The following is a 13,914-nucleotide window of genomic DNA, read 5'->3' as shown; positions in this document are numbered from 1 at the left end:
CCCAACGGTAGTTGGGAGCTACCGCTCACATTTTAATATATATATATATATATATTTTTATTTCGTGATTAAGAAGGTATTTTAAATAATATTATAAATTTTTTAAAAAATATATTTAAAAGTGTTCTAAACATATATATATATATATATATATATATATATATATAAAATCCTACTTATGCTAACGGTAGCTCCCAGCTACCGGACCTAGCACGATCCAATTGCTTAATTATTTGGTTCCACCAGCTTGGTGCTTGCTGCATGCATGCATTGATAGCTACTTTGTAGTAGTCTACAACGATGAAATTGGGGAATCTTTTGCTTCTCCAAAGTTAAAAAAGTTGCTTTCGCCTTCCTACTTTTCCTTTCAATTAGCTCTCTCTTTTTGTATTTTGCTATCTTTTGCAGACCTCTGGAGTCATTGCCTTTTCGACACGTGTTTCCATTTTCTGTAATTTTTTTCCCCTTTTTCCACGTGGTTTCCAATTAGAAACGTCAAGAAATCCCTTTACACTTGTTCACGGTGGAAGAAAGGCACTTTCTAGCTACCAGCTACCAGCTACACACAAATTTCTAGAGATCGGATCTCTTATAATAGTACTACTAATGAATTCAAATTAGGTTGACTCTTAGTAATTTAGTTTTAAGTACTGTTCAAATTACGTATAATTATGTCACTTGGTTTTTTTATTTTAATTTTTATAATTAGAGGATATAATATGCCATATTATTGATAACTAATAGCATAAAATATAAAACATTAAAAGATGCTTAAAGAATGAGATAAGATAAAAATTTTATAAATAATAACTAGTAAGATAATTTGTGAATAATAAAGAGATAACTTAAGTAAAGTATTAATTAAATTTTAAAAAATGAGCGAGAAAAAATTGAATAAAAATTATTATAAAATTAAAATATTATTAAAATATTAATTTTAAATATTAATATTTTTGTTTGAAGATTTGAAAAAGTTGAATTGTCTTTTATATTTTGTTTGAAAGTTTAAAATAGTTGTAATTATTAATTTAAAAATATTTGTATTTAAATGATATTTGAGAAAAAAATAAAATAAGATGAGATAAAATGAAATTAGATAAAAATTATCCCTAAACAATTCCTAAATAATTTGACGGGCCGAAAAAGATCTACAGCTTAATTAAGAAGGGCCGAAAAAGAGAGAGCTGGGCAGCTGAAGGAAGTGGCTAATAATTCTTTTGTGCTCAGGTGGGACAGGTGATGCATATTCATAGATGTACTATCAAGAAACCTATCATGGAATTAAAGGAAGAAGAATAGAAAAGAAATACATCTTTTACCAACCATTCCATGATATTTGAGCTCTCTCTGAAATTATTGTTGTACGTGAAATCTTTAATTTGCTTTGTCAGTCATAAACTAACATGATGGCCTAATTTGCTTTGGATGAGATTTCTTTTGTCTGATTAATTGCTACGTTTGCAGACCATGGTGCCGGATCAAAATTATTTGCATTTTATTCCACGTCATGATGTGTTTCATTTTCCATGTTTTTGTGTTTTTTTTTTTTCTCTCTCTTTTCACTTTATTAATACTGATATACATTTTATTTAAGGCTATATTTTTTAGTCTTGATAATTTGATACATAAAGGATAAAACCATAAAAGTAGTGCTATGTGTTTCTTTGGGCCTACTTGAACTCTTTACCATAAAAGTAGTGTTAGTGGAAGACTTCTTATAAAAGAAAAGAAAGACTGTTTTACAAGTCATTCTAAACTCTTAAATTATTATTGTACGTGGGAATTTTTAATTTGCTTTCCAAGTCATAAATTAACACGATGACACTCATTTTTTGACTGGATAAGATATCTTTTGTCTGAATGATCTAAGCGTGCCGCAAGAGGTGGGGTATTTATTACATCATTTGTTGCACGATATGATCTCCAAATGAAATTTCTGGTACTCGTTTTTCGTTTGAATAATTTATTTTGAATACTAACATTTCCATAAACTATTGTTGATATTATAAAAGAAAAAGAAAGATGTTTTTTTTTTTTACAAGTCATTGCAAATGATTGAGCTGAACTTAAATTAATGTTGCAGGAATCTTTTGCTTTATCTTTGGATAAGATAACTCTTGTCAGATCAACTACTTGAATTTTTTGTTTGTTATTTTGCTACTTTTGAAGACCTATTTTATAATTTGAGTTTTATTCCACCTGCATGTCTTTCCTTTTACCTATTTTGGTTTTTTTTAGCCTTCTTTTTCCACACTGGAAATACTTGTTTGTATATTTTAAATAGTACTACTACAAGTTTTACACTTATATTTGACCGTCAATATTGTACACCTTGCATTTTTTTATTCATCTTAACGGTTGATGTTCAATATGAGTATTATATGTCCGTTTTTTATAATTAAAGGCTATATTTTTTAGTTTAATAATTTGATACATAAAGGATAAAACATTGCATAATTGGAGTATAAATATATTGGCTTCACCTTAATTGCTTAAATTGGTTCCACCTTCTTGGTGCTTGAGGAATGCATAGGATACTTTATATATATATATATATATATATACCACAATCATGATGGAATTGGAGAATCTTTTGCTTATCCAAAGTTAAAAACATTGCTTTCTTCCTTCCTACTTTTCTTTTGAATAAGAGATCATATTTTGTTGAACCAAGAGGGGAAAAAGGCTTAAGTTGGTTCGATAGAGGATCAGACAAGTCTATATATGTATCTCTTTCTTCTTTAAAGAAGAATAGATTGTTTCAAAGTTCTTAAGAAAGGTAGAGCAAATGAAGGGAAAGTGAGGCAGCTGAAGGAAGTGGCTAATAATCCTATTGTGCTCAAGTGGGAGAGGTGAGGTTCATAGATCTGCTATCAAGAAACCTATCTTATTCTCACGCAATTTTCCCCTTTGCTGCTCGAGAAAGAAAATGACTCTTACTTCCCTGAAAATGGAGATAAAAATAACAAACCTATAGGCTAATTAAAACTCCATTCGGAACAGTGTTCCTTTGAGTTTTTGGCAGGAATTCCCTTCTGTGATTTGTTTATGTTGGTACATTCTACACGCGGTTATAGCTGCCTGTTTATATTTGTCTCTCTCTTCTACAACTCGAGCTGCATGCATTTTGTCAACTTCATACGGTTGTTCTTTCCCAATTTCCATCCAATTAATCATGTTGCTGCATGTTTGTGGCGCTGCATACTATACTCGAGTTATGATGTTGTTCTGTTAATGTGATATATATTCTCATTTGGTGCCGGTGAATGGGCTGTTCCGGTTTTATGGATTAATGTACATGACCTGTTTACTTTGCTATATATCTATGTTTGTTAACGAACCATATAAAGAAAACGCAAGCTGTTTGTATTGAGACATATTTCTTGCTGTTTTGCGTTGAATGAAAATTCTAACTCATCCTAATTAGTCTCGCTAAAGGTACGTACCTAATTGAGGAGGGCATTTAAAGCTGTCTGCAGCACAAAGAAAGCAGAGTGCAGGAAAGGAAAGCCATGGATATGGCTGGAAAACTTCTGCAACAACTGCTACTCGGGGTCATAATTTTAGCAGCCACAGCAGTATCTATTGCAAACTCAACCTGCGACCGCGAGTGTGGAAATATTAAAATCCCCTACCCATTTGGAACAAGCGAGGGCTGTTACCTTGACAAACCTTTTCTCATCACTTGTAACCACACGTTCGATCCTCCAAAACCATTTCTGGACCATGATATTCCTGTTGAGAACATATCAGTACCGAATGGTGAACTGCGAGTCTCAAACCCCGTAGCCCACCTTTGCAGAGAATTTAATCGGGCAGCCTGCCGCCAACCCCAAGATCCACAATATTCCAGTTGCATTGCGCGCGGGGTCTACACGCGCGTGGACTACACGCGCATCTCTGCCTTGCTTAATTTGTCAAATTTTCGCATCTCAGAGACGAGGAACAAGATCACTTCTGTTGGTTGTAATGTTTATGCATATATTCAAGGTTCAGAGGGACAGAAGGGCTTCACCACTGGATGCTTATCACTCTGTGACGAAAATCTCAACGTGGTTAACGGGTCTTGCTCTGGCATTGGCTGCTGCCAGACTTCTATCCCAGAAGGAGCAATGGGGTATATTTTGAATGTTCGGATCTTGAACAACGACACCTTACCTGGTGGCAAAAATTTCGGAGGTCAATCATGTGGTTACGGCTTTATAGTGGATGAACAAGCATACAACTTTTCCTCCTTAGATTTCGTAAACTTAAAGAATAGGAGTTCTGTACCCCTGGTGCTTGATTGGGCAATTGGAAATAAGACATGCAAAGATGCTAAGAAAAATAAGGAAAGCTATGCATGTAAGGCAAATCATAGTTATTGTTACAATTCCACCAGCAGCCCTGGTTATCGTTGCAATTGCTCGGAGGGTTATCAAGGGAACCCATACTTCTCCGATGGGCCTGAGAGTTGCCAAGGTAAATGATCTTATACCTTCGTTTTTCTCTAATGCTTAATTGAATAATATAATATACAGTCATAGAGTGTGCAGTATCGTAAAGTTATTTTGAAAAATAATAGAGCCCACTATTAAATATTTTTTTTTTCAGGTGAATCTTCTCTTTATTCATTTTTTTAAAGTGATTGTATTGCGTTTGTACACTCACGACTGCAACTATCATTTTTCTATTTAATTTAATTAGGCTGATCAGTTTAGCTTGCCGAATGGTTATTTGCTCTAGAGTGATGTTATCCTTTATCTATTGATACAACACATTTGCAAGTGGTTTTACATCCCCATAATTTTTTATTTTTTATTTTTAAGTTTGTATGGAAACATTGAAATTTCTTGTGACGGCCGGCTATATATATTTACTGTGCTTCAGATATTGATGAGTGCATGGGCCTTCGGAAGCCTTGCAATGCTAATGCAACATGCACCAACACTGATGGAAATTACACATGTACTTGTCCCAAGGGATACGAAGGTGATGGAAGGAAAGACGGAACAGATTGCAGGCCTATAGTACTTGGCCAATCTAATAATAAGATCATCAGCATTGCATTGGGTACGTACCTACATACATTTATAAGAATTTTATTTCCCAACCTCACTGATTTTTACTTTGAAAACTACTGCAGTAGATCATTTACTTGACAAACATTGTATTTAAATTAATCTTGGTTGAGTCATCTTAATATAATACATATAAGGTTCATAATCTTCTCGATAGAGATACGAAACTGTCTAATTGGCCGAAATGCATGTTGTAACTTTGAATATGCAAATACAGGTGTCAGCATAAGCCTCTTAGTGCTCCTTGTGGGAACCTCCTGGGTATATTGGGGACTCAAGAAAAGAAAACTCGTTAAACTCAAAGAGCAGTGGTTCAAGCAAAATGGTGGCTTAATGTTACAACAACGACTCCACAATTGCACGGGATCTATGGATACAGCAAAAATCTATAGTGTAGAAGAACTTAAAAAGGCAACGGATAACTATGACAAAAGTAAAATCCTTGGTCAAGGAGGCTATGGAACTGTTTACAAAGGAGTGTTGCCAAATAACAAAGTGGTTGCTATTAAAAAGTCCAAAATTAGTGATCAAAGTCAGATAGAGCAATTCATAAATGAGGTAATTGTGCTTACTCAAATCAACCACCGGAATGTTGTCAAATTGTTAGGTTGTTGCTTGGAAACAGAAGTTCCCTTACTAGTCTATGAGTTCATCAGTAATGGGACACTTTATGACTATATTCATGATACAAGCCGATCGTCCTTACTCTCATGGGACAAGCGTATGAAGATAGCTACAGAAACTGCAGGAGCTCTTGCATACTTACATTGTGAAGCTTCTATGCCAATTATACATAGAGACGTGAAAACTGCAAATATACTTTTGGATGATAACCACACAGCAAAAGTATCAGACTTTGGAGCTTCAAGGCTCATTCCTTTGGATCAAGCACATTTAACTACGTTGGTGCAAGGAACACATGGGTACTTGGATCCAGAATACTATCGTACTAGTCATCTAACGGAAAAAAGTGATGTCTATAGTTTTGGTGTTGTTTTAGCAGAGTTATTAACAGGTAAGAAAGTAATTTGTTTCCTTAGGCCTGAAAATGAGAGAAATTTGGCTACATACTTTGTTTCTATGGTAGAACAAGATCGCCTATTGGAAATTCTTGATGATCACATCTACGATGGGAGTAATGCTGAAGAACTAAAAAAAGTTGCTGATGTTGTAAAAAGAAGCCTTAGTGTTAAAGGAGATGATAGGCCTACCATGAAGGAAGTGGCAGTGGAACTAGATGGATTGAGAATTAAGGAAAGGTAATCAAGGAAAAAAGCTAATCACAACATAGAAGAGAGTGAGCAACTGCTTAGTTAGTACGTTCATGCAATCCTCAAGTATTGATGTTAGCACTGGTTGTTGTTTGGCAGGCACCATTGATAGCATGGGAAATGAAACACTAAAACCAATAGATGATGGCAGATAATCCATAATCCTTAGGGGTTAACACAGGCTCAATCTTTGACTGTCAGGATGATCTAATATTGCTACTATCCATTGCATACACTTATTTTTCTGCCCCTCACTCCCCACCATGTTTTCTTACTCTCACCACCAATACGCTGCTAGCATCTTCCTTCAAATCTCTATTTCTTTCTATCTTTCTCTTTCCAAATCCTTCCAGCTTTTCTAGATCGTCTTTTTTGTGCTGTCATCGCCTACAACAATTAGTAGGTGCTTCTATCTTGAGTCTATCGCCTACTTTCCATAAGTTGGCCTAGCTCCATTGCTTGGATTGGATTCAAATATGCCCATCGACTAATTGGAGATTTTGGTCTCGATCCTTGCAAGTTAGGATGTTAACAGATCTTTCGGTATGCTAAAGTATTGTTAACTCGTGTGCTTTGCTATATTGCGCGCTTTTGTATTGGTGTGCTTTTGTATCAGTGAGCAATTCGTTCATGTATCTAATTAGGTGTGTGCTTTTTGAGTATTCGTGTAAATGAATGTCATAAGTTTTTATTCGTGATTTATTTTTTGGTAAATTATATGTATCTTAATGTTTCAATATGAAAAATTTTCTACTTTCTAGAAAAAAAGAATTATTTTTTTTATCCAAACATATATATATGTTTAAACATGGAAAAGTAGAATAATAATTAAAACCTCAATTACAGAAGTAGAATATTGGAAACTCGAAGACAAACGAAGAAAAAATCTAATTGTTTTCTCTTTCCTAGAAGAAAAAGAATTAGAGTTTAGATATAGAATTGGTTTTCACAAGTGTGTATATATATATTATTTGAGTTTAATTTTTGTATCCGTTTAGAATTTATGACGGTCAGCAAACCGTCAGCAAATATAAACTTTAACAGTAACTAAATTTGGAAGACAGATTGATCAACGTTTGAACGTTTACGATGTTTTCCTATAAAAGCATAAAAATTGATGGATCTCGACATCAACTCAAATACAAAAGATGATAATCATAACTATGAGGCTCCATCCAAGACGTATGTAAATTAAAAATATATAAATTAAAATATACATGAGTAGTGTCTCATACTAATGTATATAAATTAAAAAAAATGGAATTAATTATTTATTCACTTTTTTCAAAGTAATTGTACGGAACTTGCACATTCACTACTATTATTTCTCATTAAAAAATAATATTTTATTTAACTTTCAACTTTGTCTCGAGTCATTATTCAATCTTAGTCAAATTTAAAACAGTCCCACTATTTTTCAAAGCTATCATTTGGACTTCATAAAAACATATTTCTTACTAATATCATATATATCCAATTACACGATCAAAACTGGCATAAATTTTCTTTCACAACTTACTTTCATCTGAATAATTTCATCTGATCATGATAGGCATGTAGTAGACAGGTCAGGATGGATTGATGGTACATCGATTCTCCAGATAAGCATCTGTTTTTTACGGTCACTAAATGGGGGGTAATGGAATATTCACTAAATCGATAAATAAAGTTCTTGAGAAACCTATGGTAAATTAATGAAGGAAAAGTAGTGGGGGCTGCTTATAAATGTGGCTATTGGCTAATATGGAAGTCTGTGTTCCTCTCATGCATGCAATTTCCTGTTTCAGTGCAGGTTTTCTATGTGAGTCCATCATGATGGGGAATCTTTTCCTTATCCAAAATTATAAAATTTTCTTATTTCCTTCTTTTGGCTTTGTACATGACACCTTTTCTTGAATTATTTGCTTTGTCGTTTATTGTTTCTTCTTGCTTTTTGCAAGTCTGGGCTTAGTTCTTTTCCATGTTATTCAATCAAGAGACCCAGAGTGCACAATGGCTGCTCGACAGAATGTGTGAAGGAAATTGTATTTTCATATACTCTGTTTTCTGTTCAGATTTCAGTGCCCATTTACATGTATATATAGAGAAAGAAAGAGACTAACGATTTTACAAGATTGCAGGATGTATTGACACCTGTCCCACCATAGAGGAGTTCATGTTTTTAGAGGTTTCTCCATTGTTTGCTGTGCTAGCTTTGTGTGTAGTGCTGACTGAATTGGTACCTCTCCTTTGACCGCTGCCATGCCTTCTTGTGTGGCTGCTGAGTGCTGACTTGTCCTCTTCCTTAACACAAGTCAATGGAGGTCATTCATCATTGTAACCATCCAGCTTGTTTCCTATGATATTGTGAATTCCTGTTTTGGCAATGATTTAGCAACTATATATAGGTTTGATGGATATACACGAGACACCATTAATATTCATGATCATGACCCATCCAGCTTGTTTCCTATGACATGTGCTTTGCCTTCGCGAGCTGCACGTGCATGCATGCATGCATAATGGATATCATCTCTACTCTCTGCATTAATAGTATCTCATGTACTTATAACGATCATATTTTTTGCGAGATTAGTTCATTATTGTGGGCGTCTAGCTTTCACCATAATTCTTTGTGTTTGAAAGATTAGTCAACATTGATTTGGATGCATTGTTAAGGAGTCATGCATGATCTGTATCTAGAAATTAATTAATTCCACCCTTTGTAATAAAATATGTGGATTAGTGTTGGGATCGATGCCTTCTAAACTTTCGAAATAGCAAATGGGAACTCCCCTGGACAATGCAAATTACTTTGATCCGACAAAAAGCAAGCAAAACAATATATAAACGAGAAAGCAAATGATCATCATCGATCCACTACTTTAGCAGAAATGCTAATTTAAAGGCAACACTACTAGGAATTACCAAAGGCATATTTATAACTTTGAATAATTAAGCAAAAGATTCCCCATCATAATGGACTATGATCATGACTTCCTTAATAGTTTATAGGTCTATGGACTTTGATCCTTACCTGATTTCGCCCTTGAGCAGCAACATCTTGGAATATTAATTAGCCACTTCCTTCAACTTTTTGAATTATCTCTGGTTTATATTCTTAAAAGTCAGTGAATATTACGGTTTAAATTGCTTAAAATCATTATAAACCACAAGAATTTCGTTTGTTTGCAAAAACTGGAACCAATTTAAACAAGTTAAGGTAATGAAATAAAAGCTGGCTTCTTTTTTTCCTTAAACAAAAATATTGTTTACTTCTGTTGATCTTCTTATATATGGTTGAGGAAAACTCTATACATCTGAAGATTTAGATGTCATTTATTAATTAAAAAAAAAAGGTGAGTCTTACAAAATTATTGACAATCAAATCAAAGTGTTTCGAATACGCTGTATCACTTTTAGAGTACAAATTAAGTGCAGAATCACTGGATCAAGCACTAGCTTGCTGCTAATTGTTGGAGACGACGGGAGCACAAAAACGTGGATGTTTAGAAAAGTTAGAAGGATTTGGATAGATCAGATCAAAGATAGAAAGAAGTAGAAATGTGAAACTAGAAACCTTGTGGACAAAGCAAAAAAGAAAAACAGAAAAGGAAAACACCAAAAACGCTAATTCTTTTGACCCCACGTACAGGTGTAGCTGCAAAAGTTAGCAAAATAAACCAAAAAAGAGAAAGCTAATGGTGCAACAAGATATGATATCTTATTCAAAAGTAGGAATGACCAAAACAATATTGTTTTTAACTTTGGATAAGCAAAAGATTTCCCAATCCCATGGATTACGAGTTAGCTATATATCAATCCATTTACCAAATACCAAAAAGGTGGAACAAATTTAAGCAATTAATTTGTACTAAATTAGATAACTTCATGGAATCATGAGATCTGCATCCACTACAAGAAGTATTGGTTTTCTCCAAGGAGGGGATTCGTGGCAAAAAGTCATGTTTTTGTGGGAAAAATATTTTTTCCACCAATTCGGCCCGTGGGGAGCTCGTGGCGTAAAACTCGCCGCAAAAAGTATTATTGCCCACGAAAGGTTTAAGTCATGGGCAATACCTATATTTTCCCACGACACATTTCGTGGCAAGAGCCGATGAAGCTTGTCGCAAAAGCACATCCATTTTCGTTTATGTGAGAATAGGAGCAAATATCACGAGAGGTACTGGTGGGTATTAGTATTACCCACTACAACATTTGTGGGGAAAAAATTCTACTGGCAAAAAAAATAGTATTTGCCACTAGTTGTCTTCGTGGAAAATGCTAAAAGAATTTAGAAAAAAAAAAATACAAACCGTAAAACTAAAAACAAACGAGACTAAGCCAAAAATGATCATAAAAAATTGTCTAATATAAGCTAAAAAATTATATACAAACCAACGTAACCATGAAATGCAATAAACCACCATCCATTAAAATTCAATACATAACAACCAGCATGTACACCAATGAAATGCAATAAAACCACTTTGAACATAGTCTATCCAGCTGTTAATATCAATCTACAAATGTTCTTTCAAGCTCCATACACACCAACAATAATCCCAACCAACCACTTCAATATTTACTACCAATTCACATCATTCCACTTCACACTTCCATATATATAACTCAAAATCTTGTATTGCAAGACATATCAACATGCTTGCTGCCCATGTAATCCAATCCAACACAAATGTAGATATTTTATTCAAATAACACTTGAGTTTTTGAAATGTGTTCATTACATACAACATAAAGACATTGGCCTTAACTGAAATTCAAAGACTTAAATGAGCTTTGTCAGCTTTCAGCTCACCAAATATGCAAAATCATAGAGGATCACCATATCAATTGAACTACCTGTGGAAAGTCCTCAAAAAAGTTAAAGGCAAAATTTATTCAATGCCAATAATTTAATATGACAACCAAAAGGCAAAAAAAGAGATGAAAGAAGTGCATGACGACTACGCAAATGGAAAAAATCTATGAATCTGGCAAAAATCTTACCACAAATATGACAAGCAAAATGAATGTTGTTTGGTCAACAAAATTTCTTTTTCTGAAAAGTTATATGCGTGTCTTCTACTTTCCTTTCCTGCAATCAGATAATAAGGACCAAAAATTAAACCACACCAATCAAAACTTAAAAATATATAAATGAAAATGCAAGACTAACCAACTCATAAGGCACAAATAAGATGCTGAATCAGTAGGAACTTCTTAAGTATATAAGAGAAAAGCGATACTACTCTTTATCTTAGATCTTCTAGATCTTGTTATCCCCGTCACACTAACTGATCGAGGACAAAAACCTTGCCATAGGCCGATGACTGCATTGATCAATAATAATTATTGAGGATATTAAAATACAAGATATATAGTAGCACACATGCATGCATGCTGCTTTTGCATTATTACACAAATGATCAACTCAAAAATTGGTATTTAATTCTCACAATAAACTAAATATATATATATACAAGATATATACCTGGAAAACCATCATACTTTGGTATTTGGACGATCCTTGAAACAGAATTTTCTCCACTTTTAGAAAGTCTGCTTGTCCTACAATATATATATTATATATTATGGTCCATTATAGTGCAAGTAGTGGAACAAAAAAGTACCAAAGCAGAATTAATAGCTTGGCAACCTTTGCGTTGAACTGAGTAGATGATCATCATCTTCACCAAATTATGAGAGCATGCTTACTGTATCCAAAAATAAAGAACAACCAAAATAATAATAATAACATACTTTGTTTTCTTAAATTTGTTTGTCCATTGATTTCTTTTTCCTGAGATGTCCAAAGTCAGAAATGTACTGCAAACAATTAGAAAAATCATTAAAAAAGCTTCTATGATAAAGATCTAGTTAAGGTAAATTAACGATGAAAATGGTCTAACTGATGATTAACTGTATATAATGTGTGTGTGTGTGTGTGTGTGTGTAAGAAAAGAAGAAGTGATAACTTATAATAAGCTGTCTGAATTCGGCTGATAAAATTAGTCAGAAAGAGATCAACTAAATGTATCCAAAAACAAAGATATATATATATATATATATATAAAAGCTAATGCATAGGGAGAAATTTGAGTCTGATCATCACATATATGCATATAATAAATTCTCAGAACTTCATGATCAAGGAAAGTGAAACTGATCACCTGGCCAAATTGGACAATGCTCTGCAAACCAACCAGGAATCCGTGGTTGTTTAAGATCATGATCATGATCTTAGACAAAGTATGCTGTCCGATAATACTTGATGATGATGATCAGAAAACTGGTGAGCAGCAGAGACTCCATTTTCACCATTACAGACCACAAGAACTCCATCTTCTTTTGGCAACTTTGGGTACAAATCCATAGAGATTGAGGTAGAAACATGAATGGTAGTTGCCTTTTTATATGGCATTTACCTATTCTCCTTTCTCTCAGTCGAATTAATTATATATATATATATATATTATTCTATTGCTTATTAAATTGACAAAAAGAAAGCTACATCTGCTACCCAAAAAAACCACCCTGCACTCACTCTGTATAACAAAATCAAACCTCTATATATGACTGAAAGCAACAGTAAATGATAACAAAGTTAAGAACCATCTACAATAAGGTTCCAATTAAAGCCATGATACCAAAACTTAAGGCTGCAAAGCAAAACAGAATAGCCAAAAATCCCAGTCAACGTATATGATAGATATTATTCACACATGGGTATGCACATATTTGGTTCCATTTTGCAAAATATAAGTACCATCAATGATGCTACTAGGTTAATTTCTAAGTTCTTTTCCCTTCCTCCAAACTACCAGAGATTACTGCCCTCCTCAGTGTGCATTTATTTGATTAGATGTGAATTAAATATTTCACAGCAGCTAGAGCTACCAAAATCCCAAAATCACAGCAGCTAGAGAAGGTTTCCTTTGAGAAAATTTTTATAGCTTAGACAAAGGTTTGTAACAAAACTACCCACCCTCTTTTCCTACCCAAATCATGGGGCACCACAAATATGAGAAATGATGATACATTCACTACCTCCCGAGGAGGTTGAGCAACCCCATATTAACAAAAATCAGATAAAACTTACTTTCATGAACTCTCGGATGTATATCACCCAAAAGAACATTCGACAAAGCTCCCAAAACCCCAAATCAATTCTAAATCAATATCTAAAAAACTGATCCAAACCCATCCTTCAACATAAAAAAAGTCCCTAATGTATCACCCCAAAAAAAAAAAGGCACTGCAATTCGTAACAGATTCACAATCAATAATGGAGAATATCCAAAAATAAGTTAACTTTCCCAAACACGCAAGAACTCCAAAAATTCAAAAAATAGTACCATGCTCTGATAAAATGCTTCCAATCCATATACCTAAATCGGGAGGGAAAAAATTTGTAAAACACAGACCCATTCATTGAGCAGCAGCCCCTCGTCCACGCTCTGGTCAACCTCCCCCACATACGACGATGGAACCGAGAGAGAGAGAGAGAGAGATAATTAGGGCGAAATAGAGAGTGAGAGAAACGGAGAGAGAAAGAGAGAGAGAGAGAGACGCAAACCCAAAGAGACGAAGATAGAGAAAGA

At 34.0% G+C, this 13,914-nt stretch overlaps 1 protein-coding gene and 1 long non-coding RNA gene across 3 annotated transcripts; one reads left to right on the top strand and one right to left on the bottom strand.

Moving 5' to 3' along the window:
• Positions 1–2,367: 2,367 nt before the first annotated feature.
• On the top strand, positions 2,368–7,029 carry LOC122297714 (wall-associated receptor kinase 2-like). Of its 2 annotated transcripts, none has more exons than XM_043107858.1 (5): positions 2,368–2,852; positions 3,439–4,461; positions 4,870–5,052; positions 5,278–6,319; positions 6,431–7,029. In XM_043107858.1, the coding sequence occupies exons 2-5, from the start codon at positions 3,513–3,515 to the stop codon at positions 6,438–6,440; spliced, it is 2,184 nt and encodes a 727-aa protein (XP_042963792.1). In that variant the 5' UTR covers positions 2,368–2,852; positions 3,439–3,512; the 3' UTR covers positions 6,441–7,029. The 2 variants fall into 2 exon arrangements, with proteins under 2 accessions (XP_042963792.1, XP_042963791.1); XM_043107857.1 differs by having other exon boundaries at positions 3,428–4,461.
• Positions 7,030–10,934: 3,905 nt separating this feature from the next.
• LOC122297725 lies at positions 10,935–13,663 on the bottom strand. Its single transcript, XR_006238865.1, has 3 exons — positions 12,484–13,663; positions 12,074–12,139; positions 10,935–11,408 (listed from the first exon to the last, which is right to left on the bottom strand). It is a non-coding gene; the product is annotated as an uncharacterized LOC122297725 (long non-coding RNA).
• Between the last annotated feature and the right edge of the window lie 251 nt (positions 13,664–13,914).

This window comes from Carya illinoinensis, chromosome 15 (genome assembly GCF_018687715.1).
Source record: "Carya illinoinensis cultivar Pawnee chromosome 15, C.illinoinensisPawnee_v1, whole genome shotgun sequence".
In the NCBI taxonomy this organism is placed as follows: Eukaryota; Viridiplantae; Streptophyta; class Magnoliopsida; order Fagales; family Juglandaceae; genus Carya; species Carya illinoinensis.
This window is presented reverse-complemented; position numbering and strand designations above follow the sequence as displayed.

What these genes read in the sequence shown, in the direction of transcription:
- LOC122297714 (XM_043107858.1), top strand. Translation starts at nt 3,513, where the DNA reads ATGGATATGGCTGGAAAACTTCTGCAACAACTGCTACTCGGGGTCATA. An exon ending in TGGGCCTGAGAGTTGCCAAG is followed by an intron (nt 4,462 to 4,869) that starts GTAAATGATCTT and finishes ACTGTGCTTCAG; the next exon opens with ATATTGATGAGTGCATGGGC. An exon ending in GATCATCAGCATTGCATTGG is followed by an intron (nt 5,053 to 5,277) that starts GTACGTACCTAC and finishes ATGCAAATACAG; the next exon opens with GTGTCAGCATAAGCCTCTTA.